Genomic DNA, 23,667 nt, shown 5'->3' with positions numbered 1-23,667 from the left:
CATGCATGATACTCATGCATTCTAGTCAAATCAAGCTACTTAAGGTGTTAAAAAGGTTCTTGTCATGCATTTGGGCCATAGCCCAGGCCTCAACCACCAACCACCAACCACTACCTACTGTCACCCCTGGCAACCACCAACCACTCCCAACTGTCACTTCTCCTTCAAGAAATATATATTTTTTTTTCTTAAATCTTTATAAACACTTTTAACAATTAACAAATTAAATTAACAAATTAAAAACATCTTAGTATACCAAATTTCAGCCCTTTCTGAATTTTTTTTCCCACACACACTAAGAATTTAGTAGGTCAGTGTATAACTCCGCCCAGCAGGTGGCGCTGCAGCTTGGTTTTATTTTTTCCACACACAGACATACTAACACACGCCACTAGACATTTATATTATAGATTCATTACGAGTGCACCAAAGAAACCACACTTTTTTAATACTACACATTTATTAGTAGACAATATCCATAAAAATGGATATAGCAAAAACAAAATTGCATCACTTATTAATCCACTGACTAATTTAACGATTGACCTGGCTTCTGCTTTCTAACATAATTTTGTAATACACTTGAAACAATTCCAGAAAAATGTCTTTTCATAACATCATTAATGTTTGCGCTTAATTCAGTAAAATATTCGTTCAGCTCTTTCATCTGCTCGACCTCGCCCTTCCAATCATCCACTATGAATATCACTGCGTGTTGCATCCTTCGCCCCTTCTGAACTTTTGTCCGATATGACGATGGTATCTATATAAGGAAAGGAAAAACATTTTATGCATTTTAATTATTTCAAACAAAGAAACGAAACACAAGTTCGTTTCTACCGCAGTGCAAAGTACAATTTCCTCACCTTGGACACTGCTTGAAATAACTTTATGTCGTGGTCCCTCTTGGTTTTTTCAATTAAGCTGCCCTGTGATCCATAGCGTCTGTAAAACAGGTGCCATTTTGCTTGTTATAACGGAAAAGGGTTCTATTAACACTTCATTACATTTTTATATATCGTTACAATTACCTCTTCTTTTTTTTTTTTTTGAAGCTTTAATTTTTCCAGTTGGTAACTCACTTTTTTTCTTGTTTTATAATCACTACACCTTCTTCCACTTTAACTTTTTCAGTAGCTACGCAGCACATTTCTTTGTGCATTATTCTTTCTGTAAATAGTTTTAAACCTTTTTGTAGTTTTAATAATCGTTATTTTTTTAAAGAACTCTCTAACAAGCTCTTTTAACAGTTGTACAACATTTTAACTTAGCACTTTTTTTTATCCATTAATTGCATTTCCTCTTCTCCATCCCCCTCCACTCCTTAATCACTTCTCTCACTTTGCTCCTGCAACTCACTTTGGACCAATGAGGGCTGTTTTTTTGCCGGTGATGTTCTGCCCTTTATTTAAATTTCTTTGGCTTGTCGCTGCAGGGACCTCCATATGTCGTTTCAGTTTATATAAAAATCTTTTAAGACGACAATATTGCAGTCAAAAGTCGTTGCTTGGTCGGTTGGCTTTCCACAAGACGTTTGAAACGTGTCTAGTGTGTATGCATGAATCACCCGGCTGATCGGCCCTTCAGTCGCAGGCACAATCGTTGTAGAGAACACATTGGTCGGAAAATACACCAGTGTGTAGCTAGAGTTACCTCATGTTGCTTCCCATTGACATGACCTTATGTACGACTAGGGAAATGGTATATCTATTTCCTCAATTTAAGTTAAATAGTATATCCACGTTAAATTCAAGTTAAATAGTATATCTACAAGTGACCACACCTACACATTGTTATTACTTTTGTACTGTCTTACAAAATTTATTACAAATATTAACAATTTGTTAACAAATTAAGATGGACGTCCCTGTGCATTGTTGGCATTTACATGTGTATTGCATAGTATCCTGCCATATTGTAAATGCACTCCATTGTCAATATAAATTGTTAAATTTAAAAATTAAGCAAAGTGCCTGTACCATTATTCGCTTTATCATTTTGTGTACACTATAGTGACAGGGCAATGCCTGACACTTTTATTCACTTCTGTACACCACTATGTTTTTATCAATATAGAACCCCTCCCACCTATATCACCAACTGATCTCCAGTTTAAGTTAAGTGCCCAAGCAGTTGGGCAAGGTTTTATGGGACTGCCTAGGGTTATATTTTGCTTATATTTATGCGTTAGATATTTCTGGGAAGCATTTTATGTTTCACTATTACAGGCACTCCTGTTTTCACACTCTCCTGAGGGAGTGTAAGTGTCAATTTGTGGAGCTGGTGGTGCCGACAGGCATTTCATTTTCCCATCGTTGCCCCTAGGAGAAAGAGGCAAAGGTAGATAAGATATTTAGGTGGTTTCATAGCGAAAAAGTAATTCTGTGTGAACAGGTCCCCTGCAGCGCCAGTGATTTCCAAGATACCCTAAAACGGAGGATCCGATTTCATTTTTCACCCGCTCCCAGAGGAGTTTAGGGGGGAGTTAATTTGGATAGTTGCTGGCTCTGCCAACAGTTTTGTGATCAGGTGGCTGATGCTGATAGGTGCATGGGGAGCCGTTTAGGTCCTAGAACAAGAGGCTCCCATTGCCCTGGGTAAGTGAAGGGAGCAAAACCCCTCCACATATTTTTGTCTCCTTCTTGGTGGGCTTCTCTACTGTAGAAAGCACAAGACTTTTTGGAAGACCTACTGCTGGCTGGAATCTTCACTGCCTGTGTCTGTCTTTCCTGCTCTTGAGCTGAAGCTCCTCTCCTATTCTCCTCAAGGGCTCCTGCTGCTGTATGGGAAGTCTATGAGCGAAGCACCTTTTTTTTCTGTAATTGAAAAATCTGTATTTTATCAGTAAATCCCTGTGTGTGTGTGTGTGTGTGTGTGTGTGTGTGTGTATGTGTGTGTGTGTTTGTTATAGACTCTGTTTTCCTGTTTGTACTCTACATTGATGGACTGTATTGTGGGATCTTTACCAGAATGTACATATTCTAGCTCAGATTCTGTCCTGCTTGGTCTTTTGGTACCTCTTCTACCATGTCTAAAACGGGACTAATTCTATGGTCTACTTTAAATTAAAGCACTTGACAAAGTCCTTACCCATCTAGCTTTGTCTGGGGTGGAATGTTGCAGGACAACTGGTGGACCTGCTCTCCAAATATGTGGGCGAGAGGCAAAGGTTCTTTCACCGGCTTTCCAGTGGAAACGGCCAGGGGACTGTCTCTAAATACATTCATTCAGTAACGTCTTTCCAGGAGTTATTGTTCCTGTCCTTGATGGTCTGGCTACCCTGGAAGCTGAATGCCTTGACCATCTACCTTTCAAGCAACAGGATCAAGAGGAACCCCTAAGATCAGTCATCTTAGTGTAGAAGACAGGGAAGTCTTTGTATCCTTGGATAGTAAGGACTCAAATCTTCTGTTCCGCTTTGGGAATAGAGTTCTCAAATTCACCAGGCTATTTTCATTTTAGCTCTGACCTTTGGCTTAGCTACGGCACTAAGAGTTTTTTCCCCGGAGGTTAGTGCAGTTATTTAAACAATCCAATATATAGTGTCTTCCTGTGCAATTCAACCAGATGCAGCCCTTCAACTTATGGTACACAATCCCCAATGAGTACTTCAAAAACACATATATATTAACAAGTATAAGAGAAGATGGCGCTACTGGTATATACACGTATAGTCAATATATTTAGTTCTTGAGAATAAAAAACGTATATGGTTTATAAATGTCAAGGCATAATAGATCATAAATTCCGGATGGTATATTCCTTTTCTTCTATGGTATATCCGATCCACTTCCACTCATCAGAACGGTATACATGAAAGAGAAGTAAATGCAAACATAGTGCAACATGTATATATCAATTGAAACAGTGAACAAACGGTATCCCTTTAAGAGCCTGTGCACTTAATATAAATACACAACCACCATGTGATGAATATCTTCTTCTTAACCCCTCAGGGGTATACACTTACTAGAAAAAGCTGAATGTTGCACGTATTGGTTAGTTTCAATCTTTCAGACAGATACTTGTTACTCAATCCAACACGGAACTCCACTCCACCATAATATGGGGAGAAAGAAATGCTTCATACTGTAAAATCCTCACATCATTTATTTCAAGCATATAAAAGTCAAAGATAGACCACACGCATGAACACAGCCCACAAATATATCCAACGTCGAACACCGCTAAATGAGGATAGATGGACCCTTACCCTCCGTTCATTTCAATCAGGCGTCCCAATTGATGTAGAAGTTCCCGCAAGCTGTGTCCCAGGTAGCAAGCTCATGATCCACGCTTGGTGAAAGAACTACAGGGAGGGAATCCTCGTCTAGTGCGTCTGATGTCACTCACCCAGTCTGCTAACTAATCTTTATCAAGGCATGGTGAGTTAACAATCCTTTATCTGGTCCTTTGACCAATCGCCGGCATGTTCAAAAGTCCTTATGATTACTATCACTTGGGAATAGAATTCTCAAATTCACCAGGCTATTTTCATTTCAGCTCTGACCTTTGGCTTAGCTACAGCACTAAGAGTTTTTTCCCCAGAGGTTATTGCAGTTATTAGGCCTCCCTATTTTAATTGAGGGGGTTCACTATAGTGCCTTAACTGGAAATCTCTTCCTCATGGCATCGTTGGTTTGCCTCCAACACTCCCACCTGCTTGCCTCTTATTGATTGTTGGAGTACCTAGGATGCATAATTGAATGTCAGAAATCTAGTGTGTGTGTGTGTGTATATATATATATATATATATATATATATATATATATATATATATATATATATATATATATATATATATATATATATATATAATGTGTGTGTATATATATATATATATATATATATATAATGTGTGTGTGTGTATATGTATGTATATATATATATATATATATATATATATATATATATATATATATATATATGTGTGTATGTATATATATATATAATGTGTGTATGTATATATATATATATATAATGTGTGTATGTATATATATATATGTGTGTATGTGTATATATATGTGTGTATGTATATATATATATATATGTGTGTATGTATATATATATATATATATATATATATATATACATATATATACACACGCACTATATTATAAAAAAAAAAGTAAAATACTTCTATTAGACGAAACGCGTTGAGGTATTCGGCTAATTGCTGACATCGAGACTGCCTGTATCCAGTGCCTGAGGACTACTTACGTGATCAGCGGTAATAGCTAGAATTATCTCTATTGTTGCGGTCCCATGCTGGGTTATACAGATAAGCTTTTATTCTCTTTATGTGAGTGCAACCTTTGTATTGTACTAAAACAAAACTTGTTCTATTACATACTACACTATATCAATCATCATTCTTTCCTATATACCATCTGTGGAGAAAATGAGAACAGTACTTCCATGTACAAGAGGATGATTTAGAGGATCGGTGACAGATAAGCCATCTTTGTATATTTTTCTGGTACGCAGAATACAATTGGGTGACTCACACAGACTTTTGTGTGATTTGTTCCACTGGTGTGGTGTTCTATGAAATGGTGGCCAGTAGATGTAACTCACTTGCTCTGGTGGTATATATCTATGCATCACTTGGTGTGCAAGTGAATATATCAAAATATTACATTATTACTGGTTTTCATTTGTGGTGAGATCCAGAGATTCATTCTAAGAACCAGAAGGACGGACAACCTGTTATGAATGTTGACAAGGTTCTATCTGGTTCGCATACCACTATTCTAATGTATATTTTTGTACTCTACAATACTACGCTATGAGGCGCCTTGCCGCCTTCTTGTTTTTAGAATTTTTTCCGGATTGACCATCTGGTATCACACAATTTAGCTGCCGCTTGAAAATTAGACTGTGTACGGTATTCCGGAAGACTCCATATATATACTGTTGCACCTTGGACAACATATTTTGGGTTTGTACACACATATTGAACTTGATTTTGTAATTAGCGCTACTTGCACTATTCTTTTGCACTTGCACTATTCTTTTGTGTGTGTGTATATATATATATATTGTAACAAAGGGAGGCATTTAGTTGGCAATATGCAGAGAAAGCATGGAAGTAGAGTAAAACATTTGTGCAGTAATGCACCTAGATTGATGACTTATGTGTAACAAACAATAGTTTAAGTTTGGTTAACTTACCTGATAGAGAAATCCTTCCTCTCAGCAAACAGACAGGGTGTGTCTTTTAGTACAAACAGAGCCAGTGATGGGGCGTTTCCTTTTAAAGAGAAGGTGGGTGTGTCACCTGTCCATCAAGCTAAGGCTGGGGGAGGAGTATCAGTTATAAAAGCTTGTTTGTATCATTTGTGCACTGAGACCAACGCTGGGTAAGCTGGCTGGTCCTGAGAGAGAGATGGTCTATGTATAACTAGCGTTTAGGGTCTCCACAACTGCTGTGAAAGTATACATAAAAAGGAAGACGTTGTTCGCGTGCGCTTCTGCAGTAGCGGGCTCTTGCCACAAGTGGTGTCAGGAGTGGGATACTCCGGGAAGCAAGTTTCCGCTACCCAACCCGCGCAGACGTCAACATGGAGGAAGTACTGAGAACCCTCATGAATGTGGCCGCTACGCAGCAACAGCAGCAAGCTCAGATGCTACGAGTTGCCGAGGCACAGGTGGAAAACACAAGGCTCTTAAGAGAAGAGTTAAGCCAAGTGAGACATGACAGAAATGAACCACTTGGTCCTGTTCTCCAGAAAATGTCGCCAGGTGATGACATAGAAGCATATCTGGGGGTAAATGTATGAATCTCCGGATTCTTCATCTCCGGCCTGTTCAGCCTCTTCAGCGCTTAAATTTAAAGCGGTGCTGCATTGTAAAGGGAAGTTTCCCTTTACAATGCAGCGTCGCTTTAAATTTAAGCGCTGAAGAGGCTGAACACGCCGGAGATGAAGAATCCGGAGATTCATACATTTACCCCCTGGTGTCCTTTGAGAGACTTGCAAAAAGGGCAAAATGGCCTCCTAAAGATTGGACTGAGAGGCTGGCGCCATATCTGACTGGTGAAGCTCAGCGAGCATATATGGATCTAGATGAGGAACGGGCCTCTGATTATTTGTGTCCTAAAGTCTGAGATATTGACTCGCATTGGAGTTTCCGGGCCAGGCCGAGCCCAGCGCTATAACCAATGGCGCTATGATAAAGAAAAAACGGTCTCAGCGCAAGTGGCTGAGCTTTCTAAAATTTTAAAGAAATGGCTGCAGCCTGAGGAGAATTCACCTTCTCAGATTATTGAAGTTCTGGCGATAGATCACTGCATCCGGGGGCTGACCCGCGATTTGCAAAGGTGGGTTCTGCAATCAGACCCACAAACTTATGAAGAGCTTGCCACCGTGGTAGAAAGGTTTTGTGCACTACAGCAAATGACTAAAGAACCTGCATTTGTGCCAAAGCCGCTGCCACGCCAAAAGCCAGGTTTGACAATCCTTGCTACAGGGCCCAATGGCAAATTTGCTACGGACAGAGGGCCAGGTGCAAAGCCGTCTAATCTGAAGTGTTTTGAATGTGGTGAGACAGGCCACTTTAAGGCAGAGTGTCCTAAACTACCGGAACCCATGGACTGTTGCGTGGCACATATTGGGCCTGCATTTCCAAGCTGTTTTATCATGAGTCCCACATCAGGAAGTCCTTGTTTGTTCCTGGTGACTGTGCTAATCAGCCAAAACCTTGTTCTGGCCTTGGTGGACTCGGGGAGTGAACTCTCATTGGTTTCCAGCTCTGCCTTTGCGTACATGGCACGACAGAGGAGTATGAAAGAACAATACTACCAGTCACACTCAAAGACAAAACTGTTATGGTGAAAGCTGCCATAGCACCTAAACTCCCATATCCACTCATTTTGGGGCGAGACTTCCCACTGTTTAATGATGTCCTCGGTGAGCGGATCCGGCCGGACATGCTGCCAACTGATGCAACGGTCGGAAGCCCGGTCTTAAAGGAACCGCCTAAGAATCCACAACATCTGGGCATCGATCTTTGGGAACCGCCAAACCGGAATGCCATCCTGGAAGTCACAGCAGGAGTTCCACAAAAGCATCCACCTGCGGGGAAACATGGACAGTCCAAACTAGCATTGGTCGGTGATGTCGCAGATGAGCCCACCCCGCTTGTCAGTGAGGATATGGACTGGTCTGCAATACCAATTTTGTTTCCTCTGCAGGACTTTGCTCAAGACCAACTTAATGATGCCACTTTGGAACATGCCTTCAAAAGTGTGACTGAGGTAAATGGGGTAGCGAAAGACGCCCAGCCTGCAGAAGGTATACCATATTTTATGTTAAAAATAATTTCCTGAATAGAGTTGCTAATGTGCAGGGGGAAAAAGTAGAACAATTAATGGTTCCTCAGGTCCATGTACCCCTAGTGTTAAAAGCAGCGCACACACATGTCTGTGGGGGACACCTAGGGGAGGATAGAACACGGGAACGAGTTCTGCTTAGGTTTTACTGGCCCGGGGTACACATGGCAGTGAAAAAGTATTGCCGGTCCTGTCCCATTTGTCAGAGAACCTGTCCCAAACCCATGTACAGGGCACCTCTCATTCCAATACCAATAGTACAAGTTCCCTTTGAACGGATAGCTATGGACCTTGTGGGGCCACTGGAAAAATCCGCACATGGGCACCAATATATACTAGTGGTGCTTGACTATGCAACCAGGTATCCAGAGGCAATTCCCCTACAAAACAAAGTCCAGCACCATAGCTAGAGAACTTGTATTGATGTTTACACGTTTGGGAATACCCAAAGAAATTCTCACAGATCAGGGTACTCCATTCATGTCTAAACTGATGAAGGACATGTGCCAGTTGCTAGGGGTTACAGCGCTTCACACCTCTGTATACCATCCACAAACAGATGGCTTGGTGGAACGCTTTAACCGCACATTAAAGCACATGCTCAGGAAAGCCGTGGCTCAAGAGAAAAAAGATTGGGACACTCTTATTCCCTATTTGATGTTTGCCATCCGTGAGGTACCTCAAGCTTCAACAGTTTTTAGTCCCTTTGAGTTATTGTTTGGGAGACAGCCCAGGGGTATCTTGGATATGTTAAAAGAAGGGTGGGAGCAGCAAGGTCCAAGGGAGCCAAATCTGGTCCAATTTGTGTCCCAAATGTATGAGAGGCTAGGAAAGATAGGGCCCATTGTGCAGCAACATGTAAAAGAGGCTCAGGAATGACAGAGAAAAAGTTGTGATAAAAGTGTTGTTGTTCGATCTTTCAAGCCTGGGGACAAGGTCCTAGTCCTGGTTCCCACCCAGGAAAGCAAACTTTTCGACCATTCCTAGGGTCCATATGAAGTTCTAGAGGCTGTCAGTCCTGTCAATTACAGAGTCCGCCACTTAGGTAGGAGACGGGAGGAGCAAGTATATCATGTTAACCTCCTTAAACCTTGGCATGATGAGGAAACCTCTCCTCAGGTAGTGAGTACTGCCATTGAAAAGTCTGAAGTGCCCATAGAGCCAGCTTTGTCCATTCAGCAGAGACAACAGTCTGAAGAAATGATTCGCCGGAACAGGGATGTCTTCTCTTCCATTCCTGGGCGCACTACCTTAATCGAACAAGTCATTGTCACTGCGCCAGGAGTCATTGTAAAGCAGAAGCCGTATCGTATTCCAGAAGCCAGACGGGTGGACGTGAGAAAGGAGGTCGAGAAGATGCTCCAGTTAGATGTGATTGAAGAGTCCACTAGTGAGTGGAATAGTCCTATTGTGCTTGTCTCGAAATCCAATGGGACAATTAGGTTCTGCAATGACTTTAGGCGCCTAAACAGTATGTCGCAGTTTGCCTATCCGATGCCACGTGTGGATGAACTAGTGGAAAGTCTTGCTGGTAGCAATTATTTAACAACCCTTGATCTAACAAAGGGTTATTGGCAAATTCCCCTGACTTCCACGGCCAAGCCAAAGACTGCATTTTCCACCCCTTATGGTCTCTATCAATATAAAGTCCTACCCTTTGGGTTACATGGGGCACCTGCCACCTTCCAAAGGGCCATGAATAAATTGCTACGACCTCACACAACTTATGCAGCCGCTTACTTGGACGATATAGTGATTTATACCCCAGACTGGGGATCACATTTAGCCAAAGTTGAGGCAGTCTTAGCTTCATTAAGGTCAGCAGGGTTAACAGCTAACCCAGAGAAATGTGCCATAGTCATGAGAGAAGCCAAATATTTGGGGTACGTTGTTGGTCGAGGGCGTTTAAAACCCCAGCTAGACACAGTGGAGGCAGTCAAAAATTGGGCAAGACCAGAAAAAAAGTCGCAGTTAAGAACCTTTTTAGGCTTAGTAGGTTACTACTAGTGGTTTGTAAGCCACTTCGCAACTAGAGCTGCTCCACTTACGGACATGTTAAAAAAAAGTTGTCCAGATAGAATTACCTGGTCTGATTCTGCAGAAACCGCCTGGTCTGATCTTCGGTTAACTCTTTGTTCCTCCCCAGTTCTACAAGCACCGGATTTTACCCGGAGGTTCTTCCTCCAAACTGATGCTTCTGGTGTTGGCTTAGGTGCAGTCTTGTCACAGGAGGAGAATGGAGTAGAAAATCCTGTCCTGTACCTAAGTCGTAAGTTACTTCCAAGGGAACAAAAATATGCCACTGTGGAGAAAGAATGTCTCGCCATAAAATGGACTACAGAAGCTCTGCGCTATTATCTCCTAGGCAGAGAGTTCACCTTAATAACAGATCATGCACCAATGCGATGGACGCAGAACAACCAGGAGGTCAATGCCAAGGTAACCCGCTGGTTCTTGGCACTACAACCTTTCAAATTCTCAGTAGAACATAGACCTGGGATTCTGCACAAAAATGCAGATGCGTTGTCACGAAAATATGCGCTCCTCGCGAAGTCCGCGTCCCCCTACTTGGAGACGCTAGGGGGAGGGATATGTAACAAAGGGAGGCATTTAGTTGGCAATATGCAGAGAAAGCATGGAAGTAGAGTAAAATATTTGTGCAGTAATGCACCTAGATTGATGACTTATGTGTAACAAACAATAGTTTAAGTTTGGTTAACTTACCTGATAGAGAAATCCTTCCTCTCAGCAAACAGACAGGGTGTGTCTTTTAGTACAAACAGAGCCAGTGATAGGGCATTTCCTTTTAAAGAGAAGGTGGGTGTGTCACCTGTCCATCAAGCTAAGGCTGGGGGGAGGAGTATCAGGTATAAAAGCTTGTTTTTATCATTTGTGCACTGAGACCAACGCTGGGTAAGCTGGCTGGTCCTGAGAGAGAGCTGGTCTATGTATAGCTAGCGTTTAGGGTCTCCATAACTGCTGTGAAAGTATACGGTGTCAAAACATTTACCATCCTGACAATAAAGCTACATAAAATGGAGGAAGTTGTTCGCTTTCGCTTCTGCAGTAGCGGGCTCTTGCCACAATACATATATATATTAGATGTTCACTGACCCCCGTGTTTTGGATATGGATTAAGTTAGTGTTTTGGTTTTGGCAAAGCCGCCTTTGCCTGCTTCAGTTTTAAATCCCGATTTATTTATTTATTTTTTTGTTTTGTTTTGTTTTGTTGCTAAAATCACATATTTATTATTAACCTCAATAACAGTACTTTCAAGTAATTTGCAGTCAATTTTGACCACCTCACAGGTTACAATTTTATTTTCATACACTTCCAAACAAAGACTGCAAATTCAGAAGACTAAGCCTGCCAGCCCTAGTATTTGTATTTCAGCAATGACAATTAGCAAAGGAGCAATGGAGCTCTCCTCTTTGTGTGTTACCTATATAACACTGTACATTATTGGACTGCAGATTTAGAAGACCATGCCTGCCAGACTTATTAATTCTATTTCAGCAATGACCATTAGCAATGGAGCTTTCCTAAATTTCACTGTAGACTTTGAAGAACATTGCTACCCCCTCCTATTTATATTCTACCTATGATGCTGCCCAACTACTCTACAGACTACCAAGAACTGTGCTACCCCTTCTGTGTCCCTCTGTGAAATGGCGCTGGATTGCCATGGAGGGTGGTACTTATAGAATCCAAAAATCCCGAGATCCGACGATGTAACAATGACGTTTTGCCCCAAGTACCGAGTCACCACCCGGTCTTTAGGGGGAAGAGGACAGAAGGGATGTTCTTCCTGCACAATTTACTTGGGTTTCTTTTCTCTATGTCAGTAACAGACTGTTACTGACCGCTCCTACTGGTGTTACTTGGCCACCAGACACTCACCAACTGCGACTGCCATCTGCTCAATAGTTGTATGAGAATTCAGTTTCCACCACTCAGCTCCTTTTGTGGCACCTAAACCCACTTATTTCTGGGGTAGCTGGTATAGCTGTTTGTAGTGCCTCTTTCCCTTGGGCTAACTAGTACTTCCTTACCGCTTATTATTGATCAGGACTGCTGGGTAGCGGGCAGAGCATTGACACAGAGTCACTGGGTTCAGTACATGACAGCCGGGAAATGGATTAGAGTGTAAGCTTTTATCTGTTGGTCACAGGATACAGAACGTAATAGGCAGAATCTTCAAGCAGTTATGTTTTATTGCTTAAGAGTCCTGACAAGGACTTTTACACACTAGTTTGAGGTACTAGTGATCTTTCCAGAAATTACTGATGGAATGATCCATTACATGGAAAAAGTGTTCTTGTTATACAGATTCAGACACATGTAGGCAGGGGTAGCCCAGCCCACTGATCCTAGCTGGCACCAAAACGTCTGAGATATTACATCAGATAATTTAACATTAGGATGTGATATTTCTCTAGACTTGGAGTTAACGCAATTTTAAGCTTTAACAAAATATACATACATTTCCTAAATGAATTGCTGGCTGCAATATTTGTGTAGTTCGTCTATCTTTTTAACAAGACAGGATGATAGGTAATGACCTCCTGCTGGGCATTCAGGCTTAAGCATGTGTGTTTCACTTCTGAGATGAAGACTTCGCATTCCCTGCCTTCAGCAAAACAATTTTCCTCTAAATTAACATAACGCATTAGATATTAATACATCTCCTATACAGAAATACAACGCAATATCAAAAATCAGTACATTTATAATGATATAAATTGGTCCCTGTGCCACTATTGGAAATTAATTTCTACAATAAATTATTTCTATGTGATCCAGCCACAATATCTCTATATATCTTTTTTTTTTGTTTTGTTTTTGTGGTCTAAAACAGGTTTTCACATTTCCTCTTCTACAAGACGGTCTTGGCAGGGGCCTCAGACTTAGTTTTCTAGGGGTTTTGGTGTCGGTAGAGGCAGATTCTTTCAGGGAGTTTTCATATGCCACCTCTTTAGGTTCAGTCAACATTTAGTTGGACCTTGTCTTGTTCGTTCAGGTCTTCAGTTTCTCCGTTTGAGCCTTTGGACACAGTTGAACTGAGAATTTGACATAGGGAATCCATTTTCCTTCTTGTCATGTATATTCAGCTTGAAGGGTTCAGAGTTTTGGAGGGCTATCCTGCACATATACTTTTGTTTTCGATAAGGTTGTATTGTATACTATGGCTTCATGCCAACCTCAGGTTGTGGCTGGTTTCATCTGGATATTGTGTCCATTATTCCTTTTCTGATGTAAAGGAGTTGGTTAGGATCTGGATATTCCAGAGATTTAGCACAGATTGCTTTAAGTTTAATGTAGGTAATCAGAGTGTAGAAACTTTCCTTGGACTTAACACTTTTCTGGTTATTACCATTCACAGAAGAGGAGTTTGGCCAGCAGCGCAACAGGGACGCGAGTCCTTGGTGGATCGTCTGTGCCAGAACACCACCTGGTCATCTCCCCATACTTGGCATACATACATATTTACTGTGTCAGGGTTTTTGCTTCCAAAAAGGTCTGGCTTTGGACATAGTGTTTTGTAGACAGCTTGTCTGAGCATAATCTCCTCTAGGATCTGCTTTGAAACATTCCTATGGTAGCTGTGTCCCCCAGATAGAAAGGTAGAGAAAAGAGGATTTTTATACTTGCAATAAATCCATTTTTCTGAATCCATCTGGGGGACACTGCATTCCCACCCTTTTAGCTCATTGGTTCAGCTGTGAATGTTTGTTTGGAGTGGTTGTTTATGCTCCTTGTGTTCCTCTGTGTACCCTGTAGGGACTTTGTCAGTTAAATACTTTAGATCATTTGGGGAGAGGATATAGAGGGGAGGAGCTTCTGTTTTTAATTTAACTCCTAAGTGCCCAGTTCCTGCAAACCAGCTCTATACCCATGGTAGCAGTGTCCCCCAGATGGAATCCAAGAAATGGATCACCATCACTAATCACTATCTTTCCCTCTCTTTCTGTTTCTTTCCCTTATCTCTATTTCTATTTAATTCTAAAGGCTAAAAGTCTTAGATTTCAAATAAATTTAATATGATTCATTTATTTTCACTTACTTTGCTCTATGGTTTTCATGGTTAATCTTATGCAGGATTTTCAAAACTGGTTGAAGATGAGTGATTTTAACCGCCTGTTACACGAGTCTCAGAAAGAAGTTCTACGACTGCAGAGGCAAATTGCTTTGAAATACTTGAAGAGATCCCTCCATTTGTCAAGGTCTGAGTCTCCTAGTTCTCCAACGCCTGCTGAAGTCATGTGTGTTGATAGATTGGTTCATCCAGATCAATGCACAGAGGATCCAGACAAATCGGTAATCACAGCATCGGGACATTCATTTCAGGTAAAAACAGGTGGCTTCTTTGGTTTTATAGAACACTTATAGGCACACAATAGGCTGATTGCACAGAATTTTTCTAATTTGTGTATGTCAGTGCTTACACTGCTTCCGAATGAGATATTGATTAGATGTTCTCACATAAAACTAATAAAATGACAATATATCTCTTCAATACATGTTAATCCCCAACTTGTTACAAGCAATTACGTTAGTTTTTTTTGTGGGTTCTGCTACAGAGACACCGGGCATAGTGCAATTCTGTTCAAGCTATACAATAAACTGTTAAACTAGTACTTCAAATCTCTACTCCTGAACTGGATTAATGACTTGTTAATTACTTCAATTTATTTAAACCGCTAAATTGAGAAGGTAAGTAACTGCAGAAAAGAGACCCATAAAAGCAACCAGTAAATCTGTATTTTTTCCCCAGCAAAAAAAATCTAAAATCTTTACTTATCGTTGCTATTTAGTTACAAATCATAGACTTTCAAAATCCCTTTTTCAGATTAACAGCCATTTTGACATGGTCGTTCTTTTATGCAAAACGTAATACAGGTGTCCGTTTATTGCAATATTTGATTAAACTTTATTTGTATTAAGGTACTGTGTAAAATTACAAAGTATGGCAAGCATCATTGTACAGAAGTATTTTACCATATTAAATAATATCAAAATAGTATCTTAACAATATTTGTAGTTTCAAATATAGGCTTATTCTTACTTGTATATATTTTAAGAAAACTTACAAGACCGTATTAATCAAAACAGTAATAAAGGTCAGCACAAAACATCTGGTTTATGCGTTGTACCCCTTAAGACCTGCTACAGGGTGGAGATATCCCAAATCTCCATATAATTCAATTATACTGGTAAACCCACAGCACTCAATTATTTTGATGAGTGAAATGTTGCTAGCATATATGTAACCAATATGAATAATTGTCGTCACTCCTATTTGGCAAAAACAATTATATTCAATTTCATAGCCATGAAAATTCACCAATTTTAATCATGTCCTTTTAGTCCTGCACTTTAGCGAATGTAAATGTCTGACCAGGTTGTGGTACAATTCAAATCAAGTCTCTCAATTCAAAATACTGTGTAGTGCTTTGTTTCTGATAGTCATGGATCTGCACCTGGGTCGTCTAGATTTCACTCCCCGATGTTTACAAAATGTTCCTTAATGTTTCCACATGAAATGATAATGAAAACCAAATTACTTTGTTGTGTGATCACCACTTACAAACAATAATATCCACTTACATGTAGGTGGACCAAGATAAATTTCTCATCTCTAACAGCAGGGCAGACTTGCTTCACTTGTTCAGGAACTGGAAACACCAGTTACACGAGACATGAAGATTCGTATATCGGCTTCCAGTGTTATGTTATGAGATTTGGCTCCCAATGTGTTAGATCGTATGAAAAAAAATGTATTGTGTTAAAAACAATGAAATATTTATTGAAATAAATTTATAATTATATCCATTACTTACATTTAAGTATGAAACTGTGCACAGCACCCCGCTATGAATGATCCGCCTTCATTCAAAAGACTTACTTGCAGGGACTGACATCAAAAAGTACACCGCTTGGGACAGTTGTAATTAGTAGAGGATGAGCTACATTTTTTTTGTAGCAGCCTGCCCAGCACACAGTACTTTGTAATGCAACAGAGGCCACTGAGTACTGGGCATAATGTCTCAAGACAGATTCTGGAGAGAGTGAAGTCGTTTATTGGTGGTTCATTTTAACTATCAGGGTGACTAGGAAGAGCACCTACATTTTTTGGCACTGGTGGTTGGTTACAATTTATGGATTGGTCTACCCTCTAATTTCCCTGTGTATTAACAATATTAACCCAGATCTCACTGTCCTGGGTCACAATGAACTCTTTGTACATAAATCCTGTTCTGGCTACCATATATGGCTTTCAATTAATTATGCTAGCCAAAATCAACTCTTGTGTGGCTATGAAAATCATCTAAGTTTTTCACTGCTCGAGCATGTGGACTTTTAAAGGGTGTGGTTCCGAAATGTAACTAGCCCCGAATGAACTAGCCCTGGATTTGTGTGGTTATGACTAAGGGTGGCACATTATTACACAATATGGGGGTTGTCTGTTTTCCACCGCGTGGAGCTTCATTACCCAAGCGACAAAACCCCTACTGTTTACTCATAATTATATGTGGCAGTCACACTGAAATAATGCTTGCCAGCCCATATTGGCTAATTTTAGTTAAAATATTATGATCAGGGTAGAAAATGGCTTTCTTTGCATGTGGTGTCCTACGTCCATTACTTACGGATGTAAGAGGTTCGTGGACTTTGCCCATCATTTTAGTCCAGTAACTGATTATGTATGGTAAGTGTGATTTAAATGTGAAAATATTGGAATTGAAGTAACAGTCTAATTACTCTAAATTTGAGAAAAAAGTACATTAGTACTGAAATATGCTCATATATCCAGGGGCTTTTTTGTTATCTGAGGAGGCACATGTACTGCTTCACCTGTCACTACTCATTTCAGGCTGTCAGTCACAGTTTCTCAGTAATTCAAGGTAGCAATACAGGAGTCTTTGTCCATTATTACAGAGCAGCCAGTGATTGGAGTACTGGGGGGGGAGGTAGCTAGAGGTCGGTTGGAGGCCAGGAGGTAAGTTGAGAACCTTGTCTTTGCCAAACCTAAGATTGATGATTTATCCTCTGCTGATGGGAGGAATGCCTTGCATATATCAACCTGGTATAGGTACAATGCACATTTTTGTTAATTTAAGGATATGTCACTTATTGTATTACATTACATGACTGACATAGCACATGTAAAGTGCATAAAAAAAACAAATTGTTGAGTCAGAGACTCAACAAATGAGGCTGAAGGGAAGGATTTTTGAATTTGAGGTCTCCCATCACTATAATACCTCCTCAAAAATTGTCTTTTAGGCAAAAATCCACATTATGAAATGTAAGATAATTAGATGAGGATGACTTGGAGAATGACTGACTGAGAAGGAACAAAAACAGGTTATTAAGGCTTTCTGAAGAGGTAGATGGGAAGTGTCCCCACTCAATTATAGATCTGTAGCTGCATAGAAAGAGCACACAGAGTGCGCTGTTACTTTGTTGAAAACAATTGAAAATAATTCCCCATGCATCTCTTCTAGAGCCCTCATATTAAGGATTACCCGTCTGGCTGATATATTGCTGTTCTTGGTAATCTACAAGTGACAAATGTGCAGATATTTAATATCTATATACCCCTTCCCCCTGCATATGAACTCTGGTTCCTCAGGAATTTTGTGAGTTTGCACTTGCATATCCAGGTGCATTGTCTATTTAGATAATGTTGTAAGTATGTTAAGGATAGATGGTCATCTATGTATTGTCTATTAACCATACCCCCACAGTCTATTTATAATATAGCGGCTACACAAATTTTCCTTGTAAAATGGTCGTGCTCTGCTCTGTCAGTTTTTACATTGGTTCGCTTGCATTTTACAGAATCCAATATAAAATACTTCTACTAACATACAAGGCCATAAAACGACACTGCACCAACATATATCTCTCCACTTGCTACAAAATATCCCCCAACTAGAGCCCTCTGCCCTGCTGAAGATCTGTGTCTCGCACTCATCACCTGCTCCCATCCTAGTTACAGGACTGTCCCCACTCTGTAGAATGCCCTCCCTTGCACAACAGTATTTTCTTCTAGCCTTAAATCGTGCCCTGGGAACTCACCTCTTCAGGCAAGCTTATCAAATTTCAAAACTACTCTCCTAACCACCCTCTACCCGATTACCACTTGTATACAAATTTTCACACAAAACTTACAAGTTTCTATTCTCAAACAACCCTTTCACCCCCAGACAAACATTGCTGTGTGACTGGAATTTAAAATCACTTTTTACCCTTACAATCTGAAATCATGTCTGCAATTGTAGTAGCAGTTTCATATTTTTGGAATCAAGTGTAGATGAATAACTCCTAAAGTTATTAATTTTTAAGTGTGGATTGATATTTATGAATATTCTGGCAGTTTATTACACCTCATGAAGTGGTCCTATCAATGAAGTAACCATTCTTATATATTTACATATAGGAGAATTTACTAATCATGTAAATATCTTGTTTATCTTTTTTTCTTCACTTGTCATTGATAAATAGAGCACTGGAATCTTTATATACATTTAATTTACATTCTAACTTTCTTTTGTGTATATTAGTCATATATGACAGAATTCTTTCATTTCATGGTGCTGAAATAGGGCACAGCTCTGCACTGCTCACTGCATTGTGTACAAATGTTTCCACCGAATATCTCGGTCTTCTCTTACACATTAATGAAAAGCATTAAATGAAGCAAGAAAGAAATTTTTTTAGTTTAATTTGTGCTTTCTTGCAAAATTATGAGCCTGATCAAATGCTTTTTTATTTACTTAGCTTTTATTTCTTCTAATTCAAGTAATACAGGTATAAAACAAGTCTATATTGCACTTGTTGTTTTCTGTATTTGAAAAAAATAACAGAAAAAAAGGTATGCCTGTACCAAGACCCCAGGCTTTGTTCTTTAGGAAAGTGTGCAAACTGATTTAAAATGCCTTGTTTGCAGGAAAAGGATATTTTCCTCCTGAGATGCTGGGTACTGCAAAAGAGGATTTTGTGTGCTGTCAGTCATGACACCTGCTAAGGACAGCCTTTAGGGATTTAAGCTTGTTCCACTACAGAGCAAAGCATAGCAGATGTTGTTAAGAAATAAACAATGAAGACTCTGATGTCAATCTTGCATTAGAGGCTTTGATATGAGAGAGATCAGAAATGTAGCTACTCTTTAAAATTATGATTTTCTATTCCTTGCTTGCAAACGTAGCCTCTCATTTACTCTTCTCCCCTGCTTGCTTAGTGGACTGATCCACTTAATCCTTTTGGTTGCTGTGGTAGCAGTGGGGATTGGGCTGCTAGAGCAGGTAGGGCATAACTCCTTGCTGGATTGCCGGCATCAAATAGACCATCAGCCTTTCAGGTAGGGGCACTTTAATTTCCATTAGCTTTTGAGCAGATCAGAATGTAGACTACGAGTAAGAGAGGTCATGGTGGTAGTTGAAATCTAGAATGAATAGATGTTTTTTAACCTATTAACCTAAGCAATATTGGTCCCTCTGACTGCATTAGTAATTTTTATCAATTTACTACTGGAGGTAGTAAGGATTTTATAGAGTATAATTTTGAATTAAGTATTTTTGTAATAAACGCAAATGTGGTTAACCATTAAGTGAGATAAAAATAAATGACTCTACTTATCCATTTATGCAGTAGCTACACTTGCTGTAAACCTACTGATGAGAACCTGCCTCTAGTATTTTCTATTAATTGTGGGAAATTAGTAAATGATAATCAGTTGGTGTTTGATGTAAAGACTGTTTTGTAAAAGAATATTCAAATAATGTCCCTTTTAAACATGTTTATGTGTGGCTCACTGTGTGTACAGTGAAATATGGCCTACTCGAGAACAACACACACTTTCATAGTGGAATGAAGTAAGACCTTATTTATATGTAAGAAACTGAAAACATACTGCACCAGTCTTGCAGTCGTGGTTGTTGCAAAGCATTGTGTTTCCACAAATCCACCTAGATTGAGGAGAGAGGTCTGTGTGGCTTTAAGCCTCAGACCCCAAATATGGTGACACGCATATTGAGTTTCATGCGTGTTATGTCAAGGCAACTGCTGAAGTTAGTATTTACAAGTTTGTATGGTCTGCTCCCTTGAGAGTATTTGTACTTTTTAGGCTACCTTCCAGTTGTAAACTTAACACTTTAATGTCGGTAAAATACGTGTATATGTGCATAATATACAAGTGTGTATGTGTGTGTTTATATGTGTATGTGTGTGTTTATATTAGAGATGAGCGCACTCGGATTTCTGAAATCCGAGCCCACCCGAACGTTGCCGATCCGAGACAGATCCGGGTATTGGCGCCAAATTCAAATTTGAAACTGAGGCTCTGACTCATAATCCCGTTGTCGGATCTCGCGATACTCGGATCCTATAAATTCCCCGCTAGTCGCCGCCATCTTCACTCGGGCATTGATCAGGGTAGAGGGAGGGTGTGTTAGGTGGTCCTCTGTCCTGCTATATCTCGTGCTGTTCAGTTCAGTGCTGTGCTGTGCTGTGCTGTGCTGTGCTGTGCTGTGCTGTGCTGTGCTCAGTCCAGTGGTGCTGTGTCCTGTGCTCTGTCCTTCTGAGGTCAGTGGTGCTGCTGGGTCCTGTGCTCTGTCCTTCTGAGGTCAGTGGTGCTGCTGGGTCCTGTGCTGTGTCCTTCTGAGGTCAGTGGTGCTGCTGGGTCCTGTGCTGTGTCCTGTTCAGTCCAGTGGTGCTGTGTCCTGTGCTCTGTGCTTCTAAGGGCATAGTTATTTCCCCAATATTCCCAAGTGTTTAAAAAAATAAAAAAAAGTTATTTTAAAAAATACAAAAAACTAATTTAAATTTTTTTTTTAATTACAACAACATTTGCACAACCAATCCTGCAGTATAAGCCCATTGGTACTGCAATATTACCAAGTTCACACATTCAGCAGTAAAAGTCCAGTGGTACTGCAATATTACAAAGTTCACACATTCTGCAGTATCAGTCCAGTGGTGCTGTGTCCTGTGCTCTGTGCTTCTAAGGGCATAGTTATTTCCCCATTATTCCCAAGTTTTTAAAAAATAAAAAAAAAGTTATAAAAAAAATAAAAATTAAAAAAAATAATAATTATAACCAAATTTGCAAAACCTATCCAGCAGTAGAAGTCCATTGGTACTGCAATATTACCAAGTTCACACATTCTGCAGTATCTTGTGCTACATATAATGGAGATCAAAAATTTGGAGGATAAAGTAGGGGAAAGATCAAGACCCACTTCCTCCTAATGCTGAAGCTGCTGCTACTAGTCATGACATAGACGATGAAATGCCATCAACGTCGTCTTCCAAGCCCGATGCCCAATCTCGTGGTACAGGGCATGTAAAATCCAAAAAGCCCAAGTTAAGAAAAAGTAGCACAAACAGAAACTTAAAATCATCTGCGGAGAAACGTAAAGTTGACAATATGCCATTTACGACACGGAGTGCCAAGGAACGGCTTAGGCCCTGGCCCGTGTTCATGACTAGTGGTTCAGCTTCACCCACGGATCTTAGCCCTCCTCCTCCTCCCCCCCCCTACAAAAAATTGAGGAGAGTTATGCTGTCAGCAACAAAACAGCAAACAACTCTGCCTTCTTAAGAGAAATTATCACAAATCCCCAAGGCGAGTCCAAGGGTGTTGGTGGTTGTCAAGCCTGACCTTCCCATCATTGTACAGGAAGAGGTGGCTCGGGAGGAGGCTATTGATGATGTAGCTGGCGCTGTGGAGGAACTTGATGATGAGGATGGTGATGTGGTTATTGTAAATGAGGCACCAGGGGGGGAAACAGCTGATGTCAGTGGGATGAAAAAGCCCATTGTCATGCCTGGTCAGAAGACCAAAAAATGCACATCTTCGGTCTGGAGTTATTTTTATCCAAATCCAGACAACCAATGTATGGCCATATGTAGCTTATGTAAAGCTCAAATAAGCAGGGGTAAGGATCTTGCCCACCTAGTAACATCCTCCCTTATACGTCACCTGAATAACCTTCATAGTTCAGTGGTTAGTTCAGGAACTGGGGCTAGGACCCTCATCGGTACAGGGACACCTAAATCCCGTGGTCCAGTTGGATACACACCAGCAACACCCTCCTCGTCAACTTCCTCCATGATCTCCATCAGATTCAGTCCTGCAGCCCAAGTCAGCAGCCAGACTGAGTCCTCTTCAATACGGGATTCATCCGAGGAATCCTGCAGCGGTATGCCTACTACTGCCACTGCTGCTTTTGCTGCTGTTAGTCGGTCATCTTCCCAGAGGGGAAGTCGTAAGACCGCTAAGTCTTTCACAAAACAATTGACCGTCCAACAGTCGTTTGCCATGACCACAAAATACGATAGTAGTCACCCTATTGCAAAGCGTATAACTGCGGCTGTAACTGCAATGTTGGTGTTAGACGTGCGCCCGGTGTCCGCCATCAGTGGAGTGGGATTTAGAGGGTTGATGGAGGTATTGTGTCCCCGGTACCAAATTCCCTCGAGATTCCACTTCACTAGGCAGGCGATACCAAAAATGTACAGAGAAGTACGATCAAGTGTCCTCAGTGCTCTAAAAAATGCGGTTGTACCCACTGTCCACTTAACCACGGACATGTGGACAAGTGGTTCTGGGCAAACGAAGGACTATATGACTGTGACAGCCCACTGGGTAGATGCATCCCCTTCCGCAGCAACAGCTGCATCGGTAGCAGCATCTACAAAATGGCTGCTCGTGCAAAGGCAGGCAACATTGTGTATTACAGGCTTTAATAAGAGGCACAACGCTGACAACATATTAGAGAAACTGAGGGAAATTATCTCCCAGTGGCTTACCAAGACTCTCATGGGGATTTGTGGTGTCAGACAATGCCAGTAACATTGTGCGGGCATTAAATATGGGCAATTTCAGCACGTCCCATGTTTTGCCCACACCATTAATTTGGTGGTGCAGCATTACCTCAAGAGTGACAGGGGTGTGCAGGAGATGCTTGCGGTGGCGCGCACAATTGCTGGACACTTTCGGCATTCAGCCAGTGCCTACCGCAGACTAGAGGCACATCAAGAAAGCATGAACTGCCCTGCCATCACCTCAAACAAGAGGTTGTGACACGCTGGAACTCCACCCTCTATATGCTGCAGAGGATGGAGGAGCAGCAAAACGGCATTCAGGCCTACACAGCCACCTACGACATAGGCAAAGGAGTGGGGATGCGCCTGAGTCAAGCGCAGTGGAGACTGATTTCCGTGTTGTGCAAGGTTGTGCAGCCATTTGAACTTGCCACACGAGAAGTCAGTTCCGACACTGCCAGCTTAAGTCAGGTGATTCCCCTGATCAGGCTGTTGCAGA

The 23,667-nt window shown here is 40.8% G+C and overlaps 1 protein-coding gene across 11 annotated transcripts in view; it reads left to right on the top strand.

Annotated features, from left to right (window-relative positions):
* TSPOAP1 (TSPO associated protein 1) overlaps positions 1-23,667 on the top strand; it is a 341,002-nt gene that overhangs the window by 154,456 nt on the left and 162,879 nt on the right. For all 11 annotated transcript variants that reach the window (XM_075196596.1, XM_075196605.1, XM_075196597.1 and 8 more), the window contains one exon: positions 14,433-14,681. In XM_075196596.1, the coding sequence (XP_075052697.1) occupies positions 14,433-14,681 (249 nt within the window). The remainder of the gene's footprint in view (positions 1-14,432; positions 14,682-23,667) is intronic.

The sequence above is a fragment of the Mixophyes fleayi genome, chromosome 2 (assembly GCF_038048845.1).
Source record: "Mixophyes fleayi isolate aMixFle1 chromosome 2, aMixFle1.hap1, whole genome shotgun sequence".
In the NCBI taxonomy this organism is placed as follows: Eukaryota; Metazoa; Chordata; class Amphibia; order Anura; family Limnodynastidae; genus Mixophyes; species Mixophyes fleayi.
The sequence above is the reverse complement of the archived record's forward strand: the minus strand, read 5'-3'. Positions and strand labels throughout refer to the sequence as shown.